At 41.7% G+C, this 24,991-nt stretch overlaps 1 protein-coding gene across 8 annotated transcripts in view; it reads right to left on the bottom strand.

The window, feature by feature from the left end:
- The window catches only part of LOC122972572 (partitioning defective 3 homolog), a 356,531-nt gene that overhangs the window by 225,413 nt on the left and 106,127 nt on the right, over positions 1–24,991 (bottom strand). For all 8 annotated transcript variants that reach the window (XM_044339771.1, XM_044339764.1, XM_044339768.1 and 5 more), the window contains exon 3: positions 9,342–9,516. In XM_044339771.1, the coding sequence (XP_044195706.1) occupies positions 9,342–9,516 (175 nt within the window). The remainder of the gene's footprint in view (positions 1–9,341; positions 9,517–24,991) is intronic.

The following is a 24,991-nucleotide window of genomic DNA, read 5'->3' as shown; positions in this document are numbered from 1 at the left end:
ACACTGGATGCTTCTATTCAATTCCAGTAGAGAATAGAGAGTGTTACCTGTGTGATCTGGGAGAGGTTGAAAATGAAATGCACTTTTTGTTCTATTGTCCATTATATCACAATCTTAGATATAGGCGTTTCCTTGAAATGTCTGCAGAATGTCCTGATTTATTTTCTATGTCTGATGAATGTAGGCCTCAGAACATGTGTGTTTCATTAAGCTCAGTTTGTGTTAAATGCTTATCAACAGTGTCTGAGGGAACTTTATGTTTGAAGTGTTAAAGGCACAGTTTGTGCCTCAGATGTAACTCAGTTATATTTTATAGCTGTATTGTCTAAGGAGCAGGATTGTATTCATATTTGGTTTGACATTGATTGACATGTATGAAGGTATATTATATTTGTTCTTTCGCTCTCATCGTGTTAATGCTCTTGTTTGTGATGTTTGTAGTGTCTTGTAAGCCCGTGCGGGCTGGGCACCTTTTGGTGCATGACACTTTGAAATAAATGACCATACCATACCAGTACTGGTAGCACAATCCTTACGGTGCTGAGTGGAGACTTTTACCACTCCAAGCACTTCACACTTCATTACCAAAACACTGTCTTCACCATTTAACAGTGTGGGTCGTTGCAATAATTAGCTATAATAAGCCCTGGATGATATTATGACAGTATGAGTGTTTTTATGACTAATAATCCCAATGACTGTGAACTGAACGCCCACTCCTCAGCAATTTCAAGACCCATCCTGGGCACTCCCTCTCTCTCCCTCTCCCTCAACAAGCGTGTGTATGATTAAGAGTTGACATAACTAATAGCCTCTCCACTAACTCAGGTAGAGGAAGGCAGTTCAAAGTCTCACGAGGGCCAGTGGGTTTAAAAGTGCTTTCAGCTCGCTAATGATGAGCTTGCTGAGGGAGATGAGCTAGCTATCCCAACATCCTCACTGCTGAGTGTGTACTTAACTCCAGTATGTGCGAATGAAGCTACTTTGAGAGGTGTTATGCACAGATGGAGTGGCTGTGGATCATTGGTGAAGAACGGTTGAATAGATCTATGAAGGGCCACCATGACATGACCATGTCTTCTGTGCCATCTCCTCTTCCATATCCCAACACTCTCAAAAAATGATTCCTTGCCAAATTATTTGGGAAATTCATACTGATAGGTCCATTAAAACAATGATAATTTGCTTACATAGCCACTTACAGCACAAGTGGATGAAGTAATGAGAGAAAAGAGAAAATATAGTACATAACTCTAGGCTTTTTAGTTTTTATTTTTAGGTGAATCGGAGCTAAATAAATGGTTGGTTGTTGTTCAGTGTTACTGTAGCTGAGGGGATAAGCCTGTCACAACAAGTATGTCACAACGATTAATAGCGTCACGGCACTGTAGAGGAGAGGAGAGAAACAGAGAGTCCTAAAAAAGGCCATTTCATCACATCTTACTGGAGCCAAATAACAGAGCGAGAGAGAGAAAGAAACAAAGAAAATCTAAGCTCACCGGTTGAGAAATAGTGGTCTGTCTCTTGACAATTCCATTGGCTGTAATGATAAAACTCAGTGAGGAATGGAGGGTGTTTCTTGCATTCATTCTGATCTGCAGTTTTGTTTTTGTAACCATAGAGACTAGCCTCACAGAGGTAGGTGGTGGGGAAGGTAAGAAGTACAGCTAACACAAGGTCTATGTAGTTGAACGTGCAATGAAGTACAAACTCATTCCAAGTTACCTACTTACTCCCATATGCAAGTAACTTAGCTAAATACTAATATGTAAGTTAGCTAATACTAATTGGGAATATTTTAGGTCATTTTTTTGTTATGTAAAACTTTGCAGCCCACTGGCCAACAGTCCACAGACCCATAGCTGCAGTACAAATCAGCCCCAAGGACTGTAAAAGGTTCAACCAACGGGACCTTGAAGCCAACAATCAAGGCTCTGTTAGTGAGAATCACTGTACTAGGCAACCAATAGTCTAGATTGTAAACTTGAAATACAGCATTGTGACAATTAGAGTAAAAAAGTTTCAAGCAAAAAATAACAGATTCCATCAATCAATTCTAGTTAAAGTTCAAATTGTTAATGTTATAAGAACTTTAGACAGAGAGACAGAGAGAAGGGGAGAGGAAGACAGACAGACAGACAGACACCAGATGATGTGAGATGGGTTAACCATCAGACAGGACCAATCAGCAGATGCACACTGCCGCTGTTATCAACTCTGTGATTCTACCGATATGAAAGCCCTGAGATCGCACTGCATCACCTGCTCACTGCTGAAGTGAGAGATTGAAGAAGTAGTTCTGGACCAGAGAGAGAGAGGGCAGATGAGAGAGATAAGTATCAGTGCCTGCTATCAGACCTAGTGGCATGTGGTTCCAAACCTAAACCTAGTAGTTTATCTATAATGGGCAATCACTGCCTTTGGAAGTCACCCAAATCCTCTGGGACAGCCCTTGATGAGATGACAGTCTACTTCATGGGCTTAAATCTGTCATGAAAATCTTAAAAAGAAAGAAAGAGCTGAAAGAATACTGTCTCAGAGCATGTGCCTATCAAAACTAATGTCTTAATTGAGCAAAACTGTGCTTTTTAAGTGTTTAAGATTTGGTGAGGCATTTTACAACCACTGTAACCTACATGTTGGTCACTACAAACTATTTGCACTTATAGCATGTGTTGTCCGCAGGGATGAAACGGTTACCATGATAAACCTCAGTAAATATCCAGGTGGTTTAATTTAAATTATCATTAATTTGATCACCATGTTTTGAAATACTCACAGTTAATACTGTCCACCATCAGCCAATGTTAGCAACAGTCTCCCAGATGCAGGCGCTCAGGCGCAGAATGCAACATGAGTTTGTTTTGTGTCAATGAAAACAAGGTGGAAGGCACTGACAACGCTGCAGAGATTTTTCAGCCTTATAAGAGGAGCAAAGGCCAATTCATGCTTTCTGTGTTCCGTATCCGAGGACAGCTGCGGTCTCACAGATGTGCATGCAGTTCAATTCATATTTTTTTCAGAGGTCTGCAGACATAGACATGTTCCACATGTGCCTGCTGGTAAACAGGGCTGCAGCGTGATAACTTTCTAGTATTATAAAATCCAGTCTGAGTATTACAAACCACTGTGCAGTGTTTTTCTGATCAACCTTTAAATGTAATAATCTGTTACTCTAACTGGACTTGCTGGATAGTATTTCATTGTCTCACTGGCATTTTAAACAACACACCCACACCAACACAGCCACCTGTATTGTTTTACACAGGACTGTTTTCAGTCTGAATGCAGCTAAGGAGTTCCTGTATGTTGCTGAACAACAAGAAAAGTTGAAAAAAGAAAAGCAACGGCTTCATGAGAACAAGAATACAGTACTTACATACAATAGACAAGACAGGCATTGCTGTTTGCAGCAGTGCAAAGTGCTGTTACCTCTCATGGCCACATGGTGCCATCTTTAATGTTGATGCACATTTGATTTGATTTTCATATGTTTACATAAGGTATTGGCTATGTTATTATTTTAATGTTTATTCATACCAAAAAGTGCATAATGTTAGTGCTGCCAATTTTATTTGTGGTTTTCAATATAAAACTTGGTGAAATCATTTCAGTGCGTCAGTACTTTTTGAGCATTAACAATACCACAATAATACTGATAACTGTGATAATTTTGGTCACTATAATCATGATATGAAATTTTCATAGCCTTTCATCTCTAGTGTCATTGTGCATCTCCTCTGCTTTAGTGACTTTTATATGGCCTTGGCTGGCAGCAGGGAGCCTCCTCACTGGCAGAGCACTAAGCCAAATTGATTAGATGAAGGCCCTCCTGTTCGAAGGTGTCCACACTCCCCATCCCCACCCCCTCCAAAGCCAATCTCTGTAATGGCCTCCCAGCAACCCTGTCACTGCAGAGCTTCAAGGACCACAGGACCAGGTCACTGGAGAAATGGACAATTTGTCACCACACCTTCCTTTACGAACAGGAGCACTAGTAAAATAGCTTGACAGCCCGGGGTTCAAAGTTGATGAAGGTGTCACAGTGTAAATAGCAAAATGACCAGCTATCGGTTGATGTTTTAGTTTGATCTGTACAAAGAAGGATTTGTTGGCAGGGGGTCAATCATGGAAGTATCACTGCAATCACTGTGATCTTCTGTGGTGTGTTTTAGAGCCTCTCCACATCAATGTCAGTGTAGTTTCAACCTTTGTCAATAGCACTCACAGTTCCTGATTGTGCACCCTCAGCAACTGCAATTGAGTTTTTAAAAAATACTAGGAATGAAAATCCTCACAGTCAAGGAACAACTACATGAAAGTGGCATCCATGAAAGTCAAGTTCAAGGAAGAAAGACCAATGATAGAAAAAAACAGAGTTTCTGTGATCTGTTGAATATCCCTTTCACACATGTAAGTTTGTGTAAAAGATAATTTACACTGAGAACATTTTGACACAGAGGACACTGGCTTAAACTGGCCACCAACTCACAAACCATCTTATCCTTGTGACCTCAGCAGTGTGTACATTACTCTGTGATCTGGACACTCGTGACTGAGTCTAGTTTACCATATAAACACCAGAGGGCCTTTTTAATTTGTTCCTCTCTGTCTGCAAGTGGAGGAGGCAGGGGAGTGAAGCCATCATTAGTGGATTTTGTCACTTGGCACAGCTGCCCACTAATATTTTACTTCTATTAACTTCAGCCTTAATGAGGTTTTGCACCATTTCTGTCACCCAGGGGCTTAAGTCCATACCTGAGACTGTCAACAAACTGTTTAAACATAGGGAAACTATGACAAATAGCAACCTGACTGTCAGTAATATGAAGTCAAGTCCTGGGTCAAATAAAAGTACCTCTTTGACAAACTCTTTGAGCAACAAAGAACAGCATTCAATTTAGAATTTACAAGATCCAGTATTAACTGAAAGGGATCATATCGATATCCTTACACCTTCCAGTTCCAGTCATTTCCCAAATCATGAAGCTATATTTTAGCTTTTGTAACAATTGCTGATTGTGCAAATAGTTTAAATTTCTAAAATTAAATCCCCCAACAACACACCCACCTTTATAACTCACAATAATTATGATTTAATAAAACATAAATCAATAATCATAAAAGAATCATTTATCCTACTATAGTACACATTTCCATGGCGGAGACATGTCAGTGCAGTTCCGTGCCATGACCAGTGTACCAACTGATTGGACGGACTCTGCTCTGTGAAGCAACCTAATCAAATCATTCTAGCTAGAAGGGATGCACAACTTTGTCAACTTTACTGTGCACTTGCAACAGAGCACTGAAATCAGGATGGCTTGTCACACACGTGGGTTCATCCGCTGCATTGCTGCCTTGCCCATTCATGGCAGCAAAAACACTCTGTTGTTGATTATATAGTTTGGCATGTGTTACAACTACACCACCAGCTGCTGTCTGTTTGTTCCAGAGGCTGGCCTTCTGCTTGATCTGATGATGTAGCAGCAGTATTCTCTCTTCTTGCCCTTTCCCTTTCTCATTCTGCTCGCCTCAGTACCATTTCCTCCTTTGCAGAGCTATCTCTTTGCTAACTACTTTTTGTTTACTATCTGAGTTGGATGTAGAGGAATAGTGCATTTATGTGCTGTCATGTAGCTAAAACCATAGCTAAAAACTTTCAATCTGAAGTCAGCAAAATTATTTTTTTAGACCATTCAATAGAACTAACTGGTAACAAAATTACAACAGGATTTTATGGCATTCATGTTTGATAATTATTTGTATTTCCTGTTGAGTCATCAGACCTTCACTTCAGGACCTGAATGCACCACCAAGAAGGATTCACAGACCACTCACGATTTTCACATGTTAAACATATCTTCCATATAAATGTTTTTTTAATGAAAACCAGTGTGGACATGTGTTTCATTATGATGCAGTAGCTATGTTGAGCAAGATGTACTGTACTTGTGCTTGTACTTATGAACTCAAACCAATGTGCAGGGACAGGAAGGTAAGAAAAACACATTTAAAATTACAGCGTCACTTGCATGAGCTGGGAGCTGGTTGTCAGTAATATAAGCTGTAAGCACAAAGGATTTACTTGGCTGAACCAGTGGTATGGTCCCAAAGTTTCAGATATTTTCTCTTACTTCTGAAAGATTAGAATGTAGCGGTGAGTAGAGGCAGCTCTGGCATCCATATAATTACGGGAAAATTACATTCATTATTGTAATTTACATCTCATCTCCAATCCAATTATTAGCAGTTTGACCTGCACGGCACATGTTAGCATGGAAATCTAAAATGGGCTCCCAAGGCAGAGGCAAGGGAGGGGTGGAGGACAGAAAGAAAGCGAGAGGGAGAGTTTGGGACTTTGGGAGTTGTAGGAGGGGAAAAACAATCAATATGGCTCTAAAAGATGATGATTTTAAATAGCCATAATTCTCTGCCTCAGAGCACAGCTGCCAAGGGCGCCGCTGCTACACTTTGATGTCTGATATGCAATATTGCTGCCAGTAATTTGCTCATCTGCATCTCTGGAGGGACTATCGCCTGTCTGTCTTGTTCATCTGCTTGTCCGTGTGTATGTGTTGCCAGTCAGTCTGTCTGTCTAACTGTCTCTCTACCTCTTCAAAATACTTATTCACAACACGTATATTCAAGGTACTTTTGGAGTTGAAATAGGAACTTGTAAGTGGGGAAGTGTAAGTGTATATGGTCTCCGAGGAACAAACATACCCTGTAAACAATGCAATCTCACTTGTGTTTTGTTGGTAATACTGCACTTGAGTAAACTACCACAAAACAAAGCATGGCCTTAACTGCCTGACTGCCTGAATCATTCATAGGTCCAGCCCCCAGTCTGTCAATCCTACATATCTTTCTCACTGTCTTTATCTCTAAGAAATTGCTATAGATATACCTATCACCATGTAAGATGCAGTGTGTGAGAGGCAATCAGTTCTTCTGCTTCGCAGCAATTTTGTCATTATATTTGTAGAATGCTAGACATACAATTTACAGGGCCAGCGATGAACTGCATTACAAGTGTGTGTTTGTGTGGGTGAGTAGGACAGAGCTTGCATAAGCTCTCCATTGTTGTATCATGATGACAAAAAAGTGTGCAGCATGATATTTTTCTATGAAAAACATTCAAGTCCAAATATGGGCTGCAGATCAAACATTTCAATAACTTGAAATTGGTTCTGACGAGGTTCCATGACAACCCAAAGCTCATACTTTTTGTTGCCCTGCCTTTATGGAGGCCACAGATCAGGAACAGCTACAGAATATCTGAAAGGAGAACTTTTCTGAACTGATCCCTTCTCAGTAGCCCTTCACTATAGACCATCACTTATTGGGATGCACTGCTATACTCTCAACCATGAACAGGAAACTTCCATCCTCATGGACACTGATATATGCCTTTCTCATTCAGCTGGTAAGTTACATCCCAGAGACAATCAACATGTGCTTTAAAACAGAAGGCATATTCTTCTTTATTTGATGGCTGCATATGATTATAAGACAAATCAGATACATTTAGATAGGGACAAAGTGGTGCTTCCTTTTATTTCACTTTCTTTGCTGTAAATTCTGTGATCTTAAACCCACCATGAAAAGGCATAGTTAGGACATGTAGCTAAAGCTTTTCATGACCAAAATATCTACCAAGTAGCCTTAGTAGACCTAACATTTATAACATTTTCTGCTTTTTCTAACACCATTGTTTCCCTTAGGGATAGACTCGCTGTTCAAGGATTCTATTGTACACTTTCACTGCACTCTGGTTTAGAGCAGCCCTTAATAAGGCAAAACATCCTTTCTGCCTACAAACGTATGGTAAGGGCTGGTGTAGAGACCAGATGGGATTGATCCACTGCCTTGTTTTAGGACACTTTAACATGGCAGAGGCCTAACAACACAGAGCCTTGAACCTAGTTTGTCCGATTGAAGGACAATGTTTTTAATCAATCATAATCTTTAATCTTTCTACTGCACACAGACAGTTTTAGAAGCTGGTATTCAGCACCGCCAGATTTTTGTCTGTGTGGGGGATGAGAAAGACTAACATGCCTCAGAAACCCAGTCACAGCTTCAAATGTGGGTTTGTTTGGACCAAGCTGACAGCGGGTCAGATAACTTCAAACAAACCTGCTCTCACACTGTGCTACTGGTTTCCTTTCAGACTGCCATTGCACCATTCTTGGGAGCAATTTCTATAAATCTCCACAGTCTAACAGGCAGGTTTAGAAAGACTGGAATGAGCTTTTACATTAGGGCAAGAGAGTAAAGTCTACTGCTCATTCATGTGCATTTGTGTGTGTGAGTCCATGCCCGTATCTGAGTTGTGGCTTTACATGTCTTAAATGTCCTTTGAAGTTTAAGACAGCTCTGCATCAGCTCACCGGTTCCACTTCATGGGATGTGAATATGTGGACATGAGCAACAGCTGAGTCACTGACTTGTGGGTGCCATTTTATGGGTGTGTGTGTGTGTGTGTGTGTGTGTGTGTGTGTGTTCATGTTCACCTTGCTCTGGCATGTGTGCTGCTGCTCATGCATGACTGAGCACCCAACTGTGTCTCAATTCCTTCCTTTGTCTCGGTTTCTACCTGTCTGTCTAAGTCGGCGCTGCCATTCCCTGGACACACTGCACAGTTTTGACAGACACTTGACTCCATGCAATACACCTGAAGCATGTCAAGTAAAACTGACACCAGCCAGTTTGTTTTCTATGGTTTGGGTTTGAGTAGAAAAAGTTAACTTTGTAGCATTTTTGTTTTTTTTATCTGACATTTTGGCAGCCATTGTGGTTCTAAACAATAATACAACTTAGCCAAAACTTGGTCGATTTTTTAATGTAATTTAGCTTAATATCAGCATCAGTCCAGACTGTGGTTTGCTTTCAGTTCTTTGTGTTATGCTTTGCTTTCTAAGCCACTTTAGCTTCCAGATGTCAGCTTTCATGTCCTTCCCATTTAAAGGCTTGCAATTTGAAGTTGTGTTGGTGGCATAGATTACATATTCATTCTTTAAAAGAGCAGAACACAGGCCTTAAGGTGCTACTTGAGCTACGGTTAATTCCTCACTGAAGTTGCAAGTTTTTGTTTTTACAACACTGCGTCGCTTAATTTGAGTTTTTTGATTTTTTTGTTAGAAGTATGGATGTCGTAGTGGTAGTGTTAACTTTGTCTTGCTGACATAATCTTAGCAGTAATATAAAAAGTTGTAGGAATGAGCTTTTAATGGAGATTTTTATTCTTGATATATGATAGTTTTGTTTTTCTGTTGAGTGCTTTTGTTTAATGCTGACATACTGTAATTTCATGATAACATTGTCATTGTACTTACTAGATCGCAAGGAGGATGGGGTGACCTCGATCTCACTGTTGGACTGGTAGGGCTGGAAGGCTGATGCTGAACTCAGCTCGCTGGCAAAGGGTTCAGGACTCTGCGTGCCTGTGGAGCTGGCACTCGTACCGTCACCTCCATTATGAGGATCCTGCTCTTCATATACTGCTACCAGCTGGAAAGAGAAGGAAAAACAAGCGTGTGTTTATTAGTGTGTGTGTTTTGGGGAATAAAGAGACTGTTTTGTACTGTATTGATCTGTCAGTATCTATATATGCAGTGTATAGGGTTCTTTTTGTGAGTGTAGGAATTTGTGTCCATACAGGCAAAAACATGCAACTTATAAACAAGTAGGATGTCTGTTCAATAATATGCATAAAGTATCAGCCCTAATCACTCAATCATGTTTTAAGTGTTGTAGTAACACACCCTCACATACACTCTCACTCTCTCTACAGTCTAATCTTGCAACATCTGCAGTCATGTAGAGCGGGGAGTTCCGGGTTGCCAGGTTTGGCTCCCACAGCGTGCAGCTGCTCCATCCCCACAAAGGTGATACGTTGCCACATTTCCCAGGCCAGACAGGGAGAACTCCCCGCAGCATCCCGTAATTATCTGAGTCTAACACACACTGCTCATCACTCCAGCCAACTCACCCACTTAACGAGAGAGAGAGAGAGAGAGAGAGAGAGAGAGAGTGAGATGACAGTGTGGGTTATGGTGCGAGAGAAACACTAGACTCTCACTAGACTGTTTCCTCTTGAGATCAGCCAATGTTGATTGACCACGTACGAGTCAAGGATTTTCTTTAAGTGACTGGACTGAAACATACTGTACGTGGAAAAAAAAAAGAGAGAGCAAGCAATGAAAGCATACAACCTGTGGTGATGAAGTGGAGGAAGCGGTGCCAAGTGGTTTTCATTGCCAGCACAACCTGTTTCTAAACCTCTCACAAGAAGATTAACCTCTCATTCTATCCAGACACAGCAATCATACAGCAGCAACCTGCTTCACACCATACCGTATACAGAACAACAGTATGTATATTACAGACTTGAGATGAGCTCCTTTATGTTTTTGTGCTAACTGCAAATCTATTTAATGGAAGGCCATGGATGTGGAGAGAGCAGCCAACAAAGAAAGCATTAGTCGCCGTTGGGAGCAAACAGCTTTTGTGTATCGTATATGTCTGAAGGTAAAAATAGCACAAGTGTTTTTCCATGTATTTGGTGTTTTTCATCACCCCGATGCAGGGAAATCTGCATATAAACAAGTTTAGAAGCCCCTGCTCCTCTTTGTGATTTAATTCATATGCAGAGGATGATGCTTAAGTGTGTATGTGTTTGTGTATCTGCGTCTGAATTTATGCCTTTCTGTGAGTATGCCCATGTGGTTTACTGTTGCCGTAATTCACGGCGACATCTCTCACGCTGGCTTTGCACAATTAAAGCTGACTGCGTTTTTTTTTTTGTTTTTTTTTTCTCCCCTCCTAAGATGTTTCCTCGCATACGGATAACATGTGTGCGACGTACACTATCACTGAAGGCATCACCCGTTTCACTCTAATCACACTCTATTCCGATTTTGAAATTACATTCCTCAGGTTGTAAGGGTTTATCGCAAATATGCTCAGTGCTCCAGAGAGGCAATCAGAAAGGAGAGAGACCTGATGGCACAAAATAAGAAGGCTTTAATATTAGAAATCAGGCAGTTTGAGGAGGTAATTTGCTGGAGGTTTGCTTATTGGGAAATGTGTAAACGTGCGTGTGTTAAAAACATACTTACATACAAAATGAGGATAAATATTGATCAGTTTGGCTAGAGAATTTCCTTAAATCAAGTGCTGTTTTTAATGCAAGTTGGGTCATCTGTTTGTTTTTTAATACCTTATATTCTGATATCTGGCTAAGCATTTCTGTTGTGATAATGATGACAAGCACAGCTATGCAAAGAAGTGGCTGTGAACACAGACAAGAGTGAAGGGCTGTTCCCAGAAGTATTTACACTGCCTGAGTGTATGTGTGAGCCAATGAATCATTAGTGACAAAGTAATCAGGCCTCCCATTCATATGTTGCTGGGGGTATTTAGCAACCCGACAAGCCCTCTGCCTGCCAGCTGCCCATTTAGAGAAGTGGTTTATACTGTTGTTGGTGTCGCGGCGAAGCGTGATTCATTTTTAAATACATTCCAAATCCCTCTAATTAGGTCCACTTTGCTATGCCTTGCCTCCTTTCACCAGACGCTCCAGAGTACTCTGTGGGTATCTGACATGTACAGCTAAACCCATCCACACACTCTCCATTTCATAATCAAATGGGCTTGCATTTATTCTGCATTCAATATTTATGGGTTCTTGAAAGTGCTTGTTTGGCCCCTAAACCCAAAGAGACATGAAAAGTTCCACTGGGCAGAAATCTGAGGACCTTATTATAAGCTGCTGGCTGAGACACCAGACTACCTGTTATCCAACTTATTAATCCAAATGGAAAGTACGCCATTGCTTTAGGATTTTTAAGAGGATATTATTAAAATCCCAACATCATATTTGCCAACTGTATGATAATGACAATCTGGTTTCCCATTTCCACATAGTTAACACAGTTTTTACTTTAACTTTACTTTTTCTACATCTCTCCTCCTGCCTCCTCCTGTTTTCTCTCACTGTCTCTACACACTAATCTTAAAAAGTAAAAAAGTTGTACCTGACATGCAGGTTTGATTAAAAGGTTTTAAATGCAAAGTAGCAGGCTTATAATTTCATCATTTCATATCAAGTTTTAGCACTGATGCATATCATATTAGTATCAGTCTACCATGAGTATAATTTACCATTTTCTGGATACCAAACAAGTGTGTTTATCTACCAGGTCCAGTTACAGATTGCTACTCTGAATCATTTAAACCGTGACCAAAACATGAAACAGAGATTGAACAAGGAGTTAGAAAGGACATAAACCTCCTTGTTTAACTTACACTCTTATCATAAGTACACATCTGCAGAGTATTTGGAGGAGGTATGGGTTGCAAGATTTTGAAAAGTACCCCCCAAAATCCCCCTCTTTCTCTCGGCTCTCTCCACGCTTTTTCAGTCATCATCCTGTCCTCTGCCTGTGCCGTGGAGAAGGGGGCACTCTTGGCCAGAGGGAGAACTGACGCAACTCTTGCTGTTGACTAGACAGCTCAAGCGGCAACGCAGAAAAAGCCATCACACAAACGCTTTCTCTCCGTCTGGGAATTGGTCACAGCCACTTTAAAACTGAGACGATTTCACGTTTCTTTTTTTTTTTTTTTCCCCTCCTCACATTTCCCCCCGTGGCTGCTGTACAGCAGGCGTCGAGTTGTATTCAGAAGTTTTTCAAAAGGAGGAAAAAGTTTTTTAGCGATGCACAGACGGGAACGGCATGGCTAATTGTCAAGTGGCGTGACAGATGAGGATTCAGAGTGGATAAGAGGTAGAGAGGGAGGGAGGCAGTGAAAAAAGAATTTTAAAGAGCCCCTGAAAAACAAGATGCTGCAACCTACAATAAAACATAGTTACATCAAAACCCAAAACCAAAAAACATAGTCATATCAAAACCAAAGGTGAGGAATAAAAGAAGGAGAGCATATGACAGGATGTGAGTTGAAGAAATTTTCCACTTTGCAGTCTCAGGATAAACTCTGGGGCGATTTGAAAAACCTATTTAGCTCCTACCTGCTTCAGTTGAGAGAAGCGAGAAAAAGAGAAGAACTGACTCTGAGTCTTATTTCATGGGCCTCTCTCTCTTCAGCAGGGAGCTACAACATTGCTGCTGCCTTAAGCCCCTGGAGCAAGGCTGACACTCATCCACTCTCAGCCGGTTCCACTGACTGTCACAGCAGCTGCCAATCAACCGCTATCTACCTGGGAGCCTGAGGGCTGCTTGGAGAGAGAGGCAAGAGCAGAGGATGGAGGGAGATGATGATGAAGGGCTAAGACGAGGTGGTGGAGGAGAAGAGAAGAAGTAGAAGGAATGAAAGAGAGAGAGGCTGGGCATTCTCTGCAGTTTTTGTATTTGGGATTCAGCATTTCCATATCTGTAACAGTGAGAGCAGAGAGACAGGGCGCGGAAAAAACAGAAATCTCAGGGATGCCTTTCATGTTGGCCTCCTTTGATCTCCTTCCGGCTTTTGGCAGCAAGGGTGGAGTAGAAGAAGAGATGGAGAGGAAGCAGCCGAGGAGGGGATGAGGAGCTGTTTTGACAACCTTTCTCCATCTCTTTCCTCTCTCCTCCGATACACCGACCTCCTCCACCAAACACACACTCCTCCACCTCCGGAAACCTCTGATCTGCCAGGAAGCCTGGGCATCAGGATTGGCACCGGCACAAAACAGCCGTCCTGAGCGTTCACCAAGCGGCACTTCGAAGACGCAATACAACAGAGGTTATTAGTAGTCACGGGCAGCGCTGGCAGTGCCACCGGAGGCATGTAATACCTGCGCTGTGATGCTCTGACGCTAATCCATATCTGCCACGACAGCTTTTTCACAGCCGAGTGGAAGGGACGGCTGACATGAGTCAACCCGCGGGAAACCTGTCTGCTCAATCCACACCTTCAATTAAAGAGCACATCCAAAGTCGCGCCAGCCTGCCAACTGCTGTGAATATTTATTGCTGCACAAAAAGTCACCCCTTGGAGGCAATATAAATATTTATTCATTTGTCTGTCACAATTTTTCTTTTGCCCTCCCATCCAACAACTAAAATTCAATGTGCGACTAATAAGCAGTGATAATAAATTAAAGAACAGGAAATTATTGAGTTGAGTTTACCACCTCTATCTCCTTCCTACTTTTGTCTTCTGTGTGTGTGCAGTGTGTTTTAAGATGAAAAAAAAAAGGAAAGAATGACACTGGTCACTGTATTAATTGGTATAGCGTATAAGGTTCTGTCAAATTATGCAATGGCTGAAATAACTTTCATATATACCGTCTCTCCCAGAAAACACAAACACACACTTACCCTCACACACACAAATATAAACCAGGTTTCATCTCCCCTCCCTATCATTTATCATCATTTTATTGCAAGGGCACCGGGGGCGCAAAGTTATTACAGGTACAGTAGCGGTGGAAACTGTGAAAGCCACTTACTCCACCAGAAACTCCAAGGACTCTAAACTTGTTGAGTAATAGCCATGAGCCACCATCTTTCATCTCCACACCAGCCATCTATCCATCCATCTGTCCATCCATGCATTGCACCCCCTTCAACACTCTCCATCTATCAGTCATGGATCCTTCGATCATCCATCAAATAGTAGGATTTTTGATTGTCTGTATGCAAACAGATCATCTCAATGCGACCCTGATATGGCGTGCTCCACTGTAGTACCAGCACAGGGTCTTTTCATTTCCCTTATTGCACTCATCTAAGAGTATGTGACCTTTACTTTTTCATGACCTTAGGCAACATCACAATGGATAAGCCTGCCTCCTCTCACTGTAGCATTATCACACAGTTTTCAATATTTCATCCTTTCCTCCCGTCCATTATTCCTCACACGCCGTGAGTTGAGCAAACCAACAAAGTGCTTAGTCCTGTATTTTTCCTGCTCATTAAGACCATCAAATATTCAGAGAATAGGTCTTGAGCACTCTGGCCTGCCATCACTAGCATTCCAAATAACCCTCAAATGGCACCCCGCAGTGCTTCAGAAACATATGCATATTTCAGGTGCTGTCACATGGGGTTGATGCAAGGGAAGAGCGCCCCGGAGGCTTGCTAAGGCAAGACCTGAAATGATGACACACACCGCAAAGGAAATGTAATGCGTAAAGATGCTGCGACACATGGAATACATCCTCCAGTTTATAACGGCGATGGTGTGCGAGGGCATCGGGAGAGGGCGGTGGGAAGGAGATAGGAGGGGGAAGTTTATATGCCGGCGAGCAGGAAGATGACAGGCTTAATATAATCCCCAAACAAGCATACGCAAGTCCCGAGATTGGTTTACGCTGCTGTTCTCACTGAAACATTAAGTCATCATTTCTTTCACTTTTTAAAGCAAAACAGCTCACAAGGTAGATTCACCGCTGGAAGAAAAAAAAAAAAACACAAAGTGGGAGGGGTGTTGGAGAAAGAATTGGCAAAGAGGCAGTGAGAAAATATACAGAGCAAGCAAAGTTTAACCAGATTAGAGACTCATCCCTTTCAAATCCACTCGGCCAAGTTCTCGTCCCTGCCTTTGAAGTTTTCCTCCTGCGTTAGGGGAAATGAATTCACACATATTAGGGCGCCCTGTACGAGCGCTACCTACGCAGTGCTGACAGAAGGGAAAATTCCTACTACGCCCCCATCCCATTCTGCTGTGTATATTAATACCTTATAACCCGTGGTCATAAGTACAATTCAACCCTATTCAGCCCTGGGAAATAAATAACACTTTTTTTTTTATGATGGCACACAAAAAACCTTTGTTGTCTGCAACTTTGAGTGAAAGGAACAAAAAAAGGAAGGAGTGATGAATGGAAAAATGATGACATATTCATGAAAGCAATTAGAGAGGGTCTCAATAAGCAAGAAACAAGATGAGCATCTTATGACACCGATGGCTAAATTACCCTCAATCACCTGTCACTAATTAACACTGAGCGGACACATGAAATAATGCTGAATTAATCTTGTTCCATCAACATGTCTACATTTTTAAATGTAATCATATTAATTATCCTATTCCAGTCTAGGTGTAAATGTATTCATTTTTAGATTCTGTCTAATTTCAGTTCATTTTGTGCCACGACTTGCACACATGTAGTCTGAAACATGTTTTTAAGTTGCACGCACTTTACTTTTTTTGGTTGCTTTGAAGGACGTTGCGCTTGTAAGCTGAATGCTCAGAAAGCACAAGCTGTGCCCAATACAGTTTGTTTATGATATCCTCTATTGATTTTCATGCCACCCCATATCCATTTTGCTGTCTAAACAGAGTAGTTGGAGGCACCTTGAGGTGTCGCACCCTCAAACTGGTCTTAAAGAAATCTAATCAATGCAATGAAGCTAGCTGTTCCCCCAGTCTTTATCCAGCCCGCCCCACCACCCTGCTCAACCAATCTAATAATGCCTTTCTTTCCTCCCCAGCCCTGATTCACATGCAAAACAACAGCCAGACAGTCTGTCTAGGGGCCGCACTCGCAAATACACACACGCAGATATGAGTACGTGAGCGGCACACACACACACACACACACACACACACACACAAACTGCAGATACACACAAAAGCACAAAAAGTCACAGTTTGTGTATTAGTATTCCTCTCCCAAAGCGATGGCATTAGAAAAACCCATATTCTAACAGTGCCTTTCAGAGGGAAGTGCCCTTCAATCTTTCATTGGTTATGCACAAAGCCAGGAGAGAGTAATTAAAAACTCTACATCCAGGGACCTCAGCACAGAGAGAGAGGGGGGGCAAAAGAAAAAAGGGAAAGCTTCAAACATTTCAGGCCTCCCTGGTGGAAAGAGATGGAGGGAATGAGGTGCAGACAGAGAGGGAGGAGGGCCGTATCCTTGACAAGGCCATACATCCTCTGTAGTCAAGGCGGATGGAAATCAGGTATTTCATACCTTTAACAAGGCCAGACCCAATCATTAACCAGGAGAATTTAAGCTTTAAGATTGTCGTCTCAAACACGCTGGCGCTAATTGCTAAAGTATTATCTGTCTCAGGGCGTTGGTGAAAAGATCTGGAGAAAAGCTCTTTCTCTTTGATTCTCAGAGGATGACACCACAAGCTCACATCTAACGCTGATATGTCAGAAAGCCGCTAAGACTCCACTGCAGCTGCACTGGAAAAGATCTGACTTGACAGTAATGAAAATGTGAGTTGAAACAGTTAATTAATGAATCAATTAGTTACTTGACAGAAAATAAATTTGTTACTCTAATATAACTGTTCTAATGATTGAATTAAATTGTGATGGACTTTTTTCACTATTCAACACCATTAATTGATTAATCAAGAAAGTAATTAGCAGATTATTCAACAATATAATGTAAATCAGAATTAGCTGCAACCCTGCAAGAATTGAGGTAGAAACCCAAGGTGCTGTACTCACAACAACTCTCTCCAATCTCATATCAGATTAAGGCAACAACTGTCAAACAACAGGTATGAATCAACAATTCCAATGTAATACAAAAGATTAAAATTGACTGTCTGGCTCTGATGTGCATATATTGTTGCCAAATGAGGGTGTTGGTCTCCCTCCTGGGTGGCCTTTGCCCTGTCACCTGGGATGGCCCTGGGTGAGGTGCCTGATAGCCCGAGGCTGTGGATCAACAACAGAGGCTGTATGTGTGTGCACAGACTACTTAACATGCAAAGAGGAGCACTTTGAACTTAGGCAGAATAGACTTCAAAACAAATACCTCAGTCTGTTTGACTACTGAAAGCAACCCTGATGGCAGATCATTGGCAATAAATTAATCATTTTAATTTATTATACGTTGCCCTGAACTGCATTCAACTCATAAGTCATAAGTCAATTATGACAATTTAATTACAAGATATTCATGTATAAAGTCGATTTTACAAGTTTTAATTTGCATTCCTTATCAACAAGTAGTAGTGAATTCACCAATTGGACATAAATTATCTTCTGTCAGAAATTAAAACAGTCTTTGTGTTAAAATGTGGCTCAGACAAAGTGTTGTGGCTTTATTCAACCCTGTCTCCTAGAAATTACCTTTATATACAACTACATTTCAACAGCAGTGTTCTGCAGGAAACGTCATGCTGGCTGAAAAGAACAAACTAGTGTTGCTGCGTAGTCATGTTACTGCTAAAATTACTGCCGAGTACACACACATACAGTGAGATCAGCTGGACAGGGCACCTGTGGAGACTAATACTGTACCTATTCCAACGAGCCGACGCAGTGATACAAGCAGGCGCAGGCTGAAGGGAAAGGGCACTAGAACACCTGAGGTCCTTAAAACACACACACACACACACAAAGTCTTGCCTTGTTACTGTACCCCAACCTATCTTTGAGCTGAACAGCTGCTAGTGCTAGACTACTAAGCCAATCAGCTTCCCAATCAGTCTGTCAGGTGAGTTGCTGGGCAACATGCTAACCAGTTGGTAAGTAGGTTAGCCATTCAGTCAGCCAATGAGTAAGTCAACAAATTCCAAGCTACTGAGCCATTTATCTAGTCAGTCGATCATTCTGCCAGCCTATCAGAAGTTAGTAAATTGATTAGTCATTCAGTCAGCCACTAAGACAGTCACCCATCCATTCAGTTAGTGTATTAGCTAGTATATCATCCACTGGTATACCACTGATACACAGTATTAGCCAGTAAAATGTTCTGCCAGTCAGTCAGTAAGCCAACCATTGACCCAGTCACCTAGTCAGCCAGCATTGGCCAGGAGATGGCCAAGTGGAGCTGAACACCCCTCCTGCAATACACACATAGAGTCACACACGCGCAGAAACACACAACTAGCCAGTGGGGACAGCACTGTCATTATCTGCCATCTGCAGGCCTGAGTGGTCTTAGCCTAGAGGGAGAGGAAATGAAGGGAGGACAAGCAGGGAGAGAGGGTGCTTGTCCTTATGTGTGTATCTGTAGGTGGCTAAACACACAAAATGTGAAAAGAAACACACCCTCGCTCACACACTCACTGACTCACACGAGAAGACGACAAAGAAATGGCTTTGTGCCCACGAGGAAACATTCTGGCCTTGCTTTGTGAGTGTGTTAGACTAGAAGAGCGCAATTACAGCAGTGCACTCGACAAGCACAAACTGACAGACAAAACACCAGTACAAGTGCGTGTATGTGTGTGTGTGTGTGAGTGTGGATTCTACTCACATTGTGCATAACTCTTCAGACAGATGTAGGCGTTAATGACACTCTTTTTTCATCTATCACTACATTTTTTACTAATAATGGCCTGATTTTACATATTTATGAACGTATTTTTAAATGTGTCATGTTATTGATAGTATATTTGTTTGTGTGTGTATATATATCCACAAATCAGTCATTCATGGTGGTGTGAAGGGTTCTGTAAGAGTAGAAACTTTAAGCCTATGGCATCAGGGCATATTGAAGGCAGGACGGTGCCATCTGAAGGGCAAGAAAACTTAGCGCTGAAGCTTCAGACTGAATAACAAGGATGCAGGCTACTGAGATATTGAGTGTGTTTTTCTGCTGCTTCTTACTCTCCATGCTGTTTCTGTGGCTGCCATGGGCTGTGGCCAAGTGCAGCGCTTCACAGAGCTCAGCACCTCTATGGTGCTAAGGTTCTGGCTGTGGAGAAGTGTGTGTGTTTTGCGTGCAGCTGGCGCTCATGTGCAGACTGACTAGCACCATGGAGCCTGAAAGAAGCTGCTTGAAGAAGTAGACAAGAGAACTAGAAGCTACGTAAGTGTGAAGTTTGAAAAGAAAGAAAGACATGTAGAAACACACCAAACACAGCTTATCAGTAGAGCTGCCGTAGCTGCAGTGTGTGTGGGGAGGGGGCTAGTGACTGTTGGACTCCCGCAGTTAGTCTTTCAGTCTATTTCTGTGTGTCAGAGGTGACTACTTCTCAGATTGGCTCTTTTAAGAGACTGAGAAGTTCGGCATGCTATTTGTCAAAAATAAACTGATACTGACAGACTTTGGCTGTTACATCAACACTGTCAGACAAAACATTGAGAGCTAAGACTGAAATCAACACAAATCTCAGCATTTGCTACAACTTGGACAACCGTGACAGTACAGCCATTTCACAAATCACATGCCCTTGAAACCTTGAGTAAATGGGTTCCATTTTGTTAGCCCTTCATCACAAAGGTGAAATTATTCCTCTCTGTTCAGTCTCATAACACCCCTTTGAACAGAGGCCCACCTCTCAGCTCACCCTGTCTGTTCTTTCCAACACTGGATATTGGTGTCTTAGCAAGGCAGCTTGTGCCCTCTAGTGCATGCGACACTCCAAGTACCTTGCAAGTGACTGTACTGTCTGCTGTTTTCTCTCCACTTGTACATTCTCTGGTAGTGGAAGGCAGAGAAATGTCGTAACACAATGTTTTGGTATCACTCTTACAGTAGATGTAAAGGTACATCAAATGAAAAGCAGGTTTTATACACATTCAGATCTTTCTCAAAGTACAGTTTTTTCCACGTCTACAGTACATCTCTCACGAGATATCACAGGAATCTGTCTTGGCAGGCCGGCAGTCTGTGTTGATCTGTATTTTTAGATTAACCGGATGAACTTTCTTTCTAAAGAATGATAAATCCATGACTGAATAGCTACTAGTAACCTCTAAAGAGCAATTAAATGAGAAAGCGCTGCAGCATTCAAACAGTCAGCAAATAAAATAAATGTATCTGTAAGACTGAGTGTGAAAGGAGAAGGGACGTGAGGACACAGTGCGCCCCACCCTGTGCATAATGGGAGGTTACAGGACAGGGTGGGGGTGTATGTCTGGGGAGTGCTGCTGAACTCCCGTAACCTCAATTATTCAGCATTAGGCCCTGCTATTGATTTCCTGTTGGATCGACTTACTGAGTCCCGAGCATTGGGACAGTGACATGCTATAGTCTTTCCTGGGAGGGATCTTAAAGAATGGATGGATGGATGGGAGTCTGTTAGAGGGAGAGAGAAAAAAGATACAGATCCACTGTTGGAGGGGAGGGTGTAATTAAAGATACCCCTTATCAAGGCTGTGATAGATGAAGATGTCACAGCTAGTGGGTTAGCCAGTTAGTTAGTGAGAGGTGAGGGACTGGTTAGTTTGACTCGACTCGCGACCTTGGGAAGGGACGTTGACATTGCATGGAGGCCAGAGGGTTCCCATGACTGGGGCTCCTGGTGAGGGAGGAACAATATTTATGTTTGAAAGGAAAACTCTGTGACTGTCAGATATGCGGGGGAAGACTAATTGGTTGAGGATATGGGGTATTATTACTGGTGCTGAGGTTTTGGGAGAGTTGGGTCATTTTCTCAAGCATTCATCAGTGCCCAAGCTGACCTCAGTGAAAACAAACAACATAACCATGCCAGGCAAAGTCGGACTCAATATTTCTCACACTTATCAGAGCTATCAGCTGTGAAAGCAAGTGACATGCCCACAACATGAGAAAACAATGCAGCCATTACGTTGGCAAGGGAGGAATAACTTTCTTCTCCTTCACCATCAAGGTCTAAACATGGTCATATGTAGGTGTAGTGTAACCTGTCTTCTTCTGTACCTGACTGCATGGTCAGACATGGGTCAGGTTCCAAATAAAACAGATGGCAAGAGTTGCCTTTCTGCAGTTTCTCCTTGGCCCAACCTTGAGAAGCTGTGCTGGGCTGAGCAGAGCGCTGATCTGGGTTGAGCTGGTCTGGAGGTTGAAGACTGGAGGGGGGAAATCAGAGGCCCGTAGCCTAACAGAGAGCACTCTGATTCGAGAAGGGTGAGGTAGATGAAAGGTTTTGAGGTGTGGCGAGAAGTGAGATGGTAGTGGAGTGAGGAGGATGTCTTCAGACCGATGAACTACATTTATGGTATTCATACAAGTAATTTAATCTACTGTTAAATTCCAGAATCTCTCTTTAAACTGTTTTAATAAACTGTAATGCAATTAAGTTGTTATCAAAGCAAAATAACTACTTACAAGATTTAAATGAATGAAGAAATGGAATTTCTTGATGCTATCATGATACTAGAGGACCTTATTTAATGATGGCATCAATTTTAAAACTCCATCCATGTACAAACATTTAATCTTTTTTTTGGCTTAAGTTTAGCAGAGGGTCAACTAATTTGTACAACCAATTTATATGAAAGCAAGATGTTGCTTACATAAGACTTATTGCTAGAGTTGTGCTAGAGAACTACTTGTCACTGATTAAAGACACTTAGAGCTATTCAAAATAAATGATATAATTACCAACTATTTTGATCATTGTTTCTCTGGTTCCAACCTCTTATATGTGAATATTTTCTGGTTTCTTGAGTCTTCCATGATAGTTATCTTTGGGTTGTGGACTTTTAGTCGGGACAGATAAAAAGACATCTGTTTGTGATGTTTGTTGTATACTGAGGCACCACAATGGAAATGATTCATTAGGCTCTAATGTGTTTTTACCCCCAATGATTATAACTACTGCAGAGTTTTATTGTACATTTTAGTAATCAAATAAAATCAATGACACAATCAAAAATACTTTCAAAAGTATACTGAAGAACAGAGAAATGATCTCAACACTCTGATGAGGTTATAACGCTTGACTTAAAATAAATTTTGATTATGACCAAACTTGTCTTGATAATCTAATAATATCTTTGATTTTTCAAAAAACTTTTTAGGAACAGAGTTACAGTAGAAGTGGTTGGATTTACGGTTATCCTGAGTGACTCAGAGGTTCATGGAGGTTTGTGGTGGTGTATTTTCCAGGGCATGTGATATGAGGGCGGGTAAGGGGTGAACGGGGTGATGTTGGGGTCTTGGCAGACAGCAGTTAGCTGTTGAGGATTGGGCTCCACCTCCTAATCAACGCTTAATTGGCAGTGTTGATGACAAGTCCAGGCCGTAGGGCAGACCACAGCGACTGTTTACTGCTGTCTCGTCTTTTCTCTACAAATTAAAGCCATGCGCCATGCCCCAGACACACAGATGTCTAAGTGTCTACCTGGTTGTGCCTACAGTATGTGAATAAGTATGTACACTATTGGTGTGTGTGCAGCAGTGCTTGGAGGCTTGTTCTGACCTGCGTTCATATCAGTCAACCTCCACTTTGCAGTTACTGTGTTGTAATGTTTTAGCAACAGAGATCTCTCATAATTTATTAGTGGCATGTTACTGCATTTGTCAGTCAACAGCACAGATTGAAAGGCACTATAATTACAGGAAGTTACTCAACTGATGCAAATATTGTCAGTAAGGTCATTGCGGATACTACCCGTCAAGACTTTGCCTTGAGTTTAAGACTCATCAAATAGTTGTGAGAGTATCAGCCTGGAGGCAAAATTCATTCTGATACACAACGCATAACTTTGGCAGAACTTCCTGCATACAGAGAAAAACATCCAACTGTTAGTACTCACCCAGAGGGTTATACAAAACACCAAAGAGATTTTCAGCCGTGGGATGAAGAGGGAGATAAAGAGAGATAGATGGAGAGGTAAAATAAAGATCTGCACTTCACAAGATGGCTGAGAGCTCGGTGCCGGCTCGCACATGGTGGCATGAATGTAAATCAGTCGGTGGATCGTGCTGTCAGTTGCTGTCAGGGGGTTGGAGCGGAGAGGTTCTGCACCTCTCTCTAGTCCACAACCTGAGAACTAACACTCATATTCCTGACTTTTGTCTGTCCAAACGTCATCTTCCTCTCTATCTCTTCATACTGTTTTCTTTCATCCTCTGCTTTGTTGTCTCTGCCAGTTACAACCTTCATCTCCCTCTATTCACTCTTTCTCTCTTTCTTTCAAAACCCAACCTTTACCGCAGCCCTCCTTCACATTACCTTCACTTATTATCGCAATATCTTGAGGGGTTTGCAGTTTTTTTCTTTTTTGCTGCTAGTCCAGGCAAAGTTCATCATCTGAATATGGAGCGATAAATGAGCTTCTCCACTGAAGCCTTACAGTTAATTTGCAGTGCTATTAGACTGACATGGCGAAAGCACCTAGTGGCTGACACAGAGTAACCGACCAGAGCTAGGGTGTAAGAAAGTGATTGGAAGTGTGTGTTGGTGTGTTTTTATGGGGTTCTATACTTCTGAACCTGTGAGAATCTTTTACTTCTAGACATTTTAAGCGAGAGCGTTTTAAGGTTTAGCCTAAAGCTTCAGGATAGGGCTTAAATTAAGAATATGTTGACTTGTGTTAGGGTTAATGTCATCATTATGTATCATGTTATCATTATGTATCAGAGAATAGGTGGTAGTCAGTTGTTTTTTTTAATTTCTTTTAATCTTAATATAAAATTGAATATCTGCTGGATGAAGATGTCATACAATAACATTTGCATTTTTGGCAGGTTAACAGCTGCATATAGTACTACAAGCATCACAATGATTGGTCATAGAATACCAGCATACCTACAGAAGGTCAGCTTCATACTCATACAAAACACTGCATGAAGAATGAAAGCTTTTCAGTATGACAGCCTTTTTGATATCTTTAAGGGTAATTATTGACTTATATTAATGGACAATAAGATAACAGGCACCTCTCCATTGCAAAGGCTGGTTACACAGGTTTAGAGCACATAAACTTTATGCAACAGCTGGCATAAATGATCTAATGGTAAAGAATTTACACTGAAAATGAAAAGATGTGATTTGAAATCTACAGTAGCTGGTAGAAATCGATCAACGTTTTCTTGATCAGGTCAGATTATGACTTTTACTGTCAGTTCTGAACACACCTTGAGAGAGTTGAGAAATCCAGGAAGGTGTGAAAGTACATCAAAGATAAAAAAATGAAACAAATACATGTGCAGACATAGAAAGAGCTTGACACAGAAAGAAAGAGAGATATTCATTCACACTCCATCCTTCCACGACACAGGCACATTTTGCTGGCCAGAGTGACACTAGCCTGCTCTGTCGTCCCACCATGCCAACACCAGCTGGAGATCCAGCTTCCTCTCTGCTGTACACAGCTGCAAATCCCCTCAGCCTCTCTCAAAGGCTCCTCT

Source organism: Thunnus albacares, chromosome 21 (genome assembly GCF_914725855.1).
Source record: "Thunnus albacares chromosome 21, fThuAlb1.1, whole genome shotgun sequence".
Lineage (NCBI taxonomy): Eukaryota > Metazoa > Chordata > Actinopteri > Scombriformes > Scombridae > Thunnus > Thunnus albacares.
This window is presented reverse-complemented; position numbering and strand designations above follow the sequence as displayed.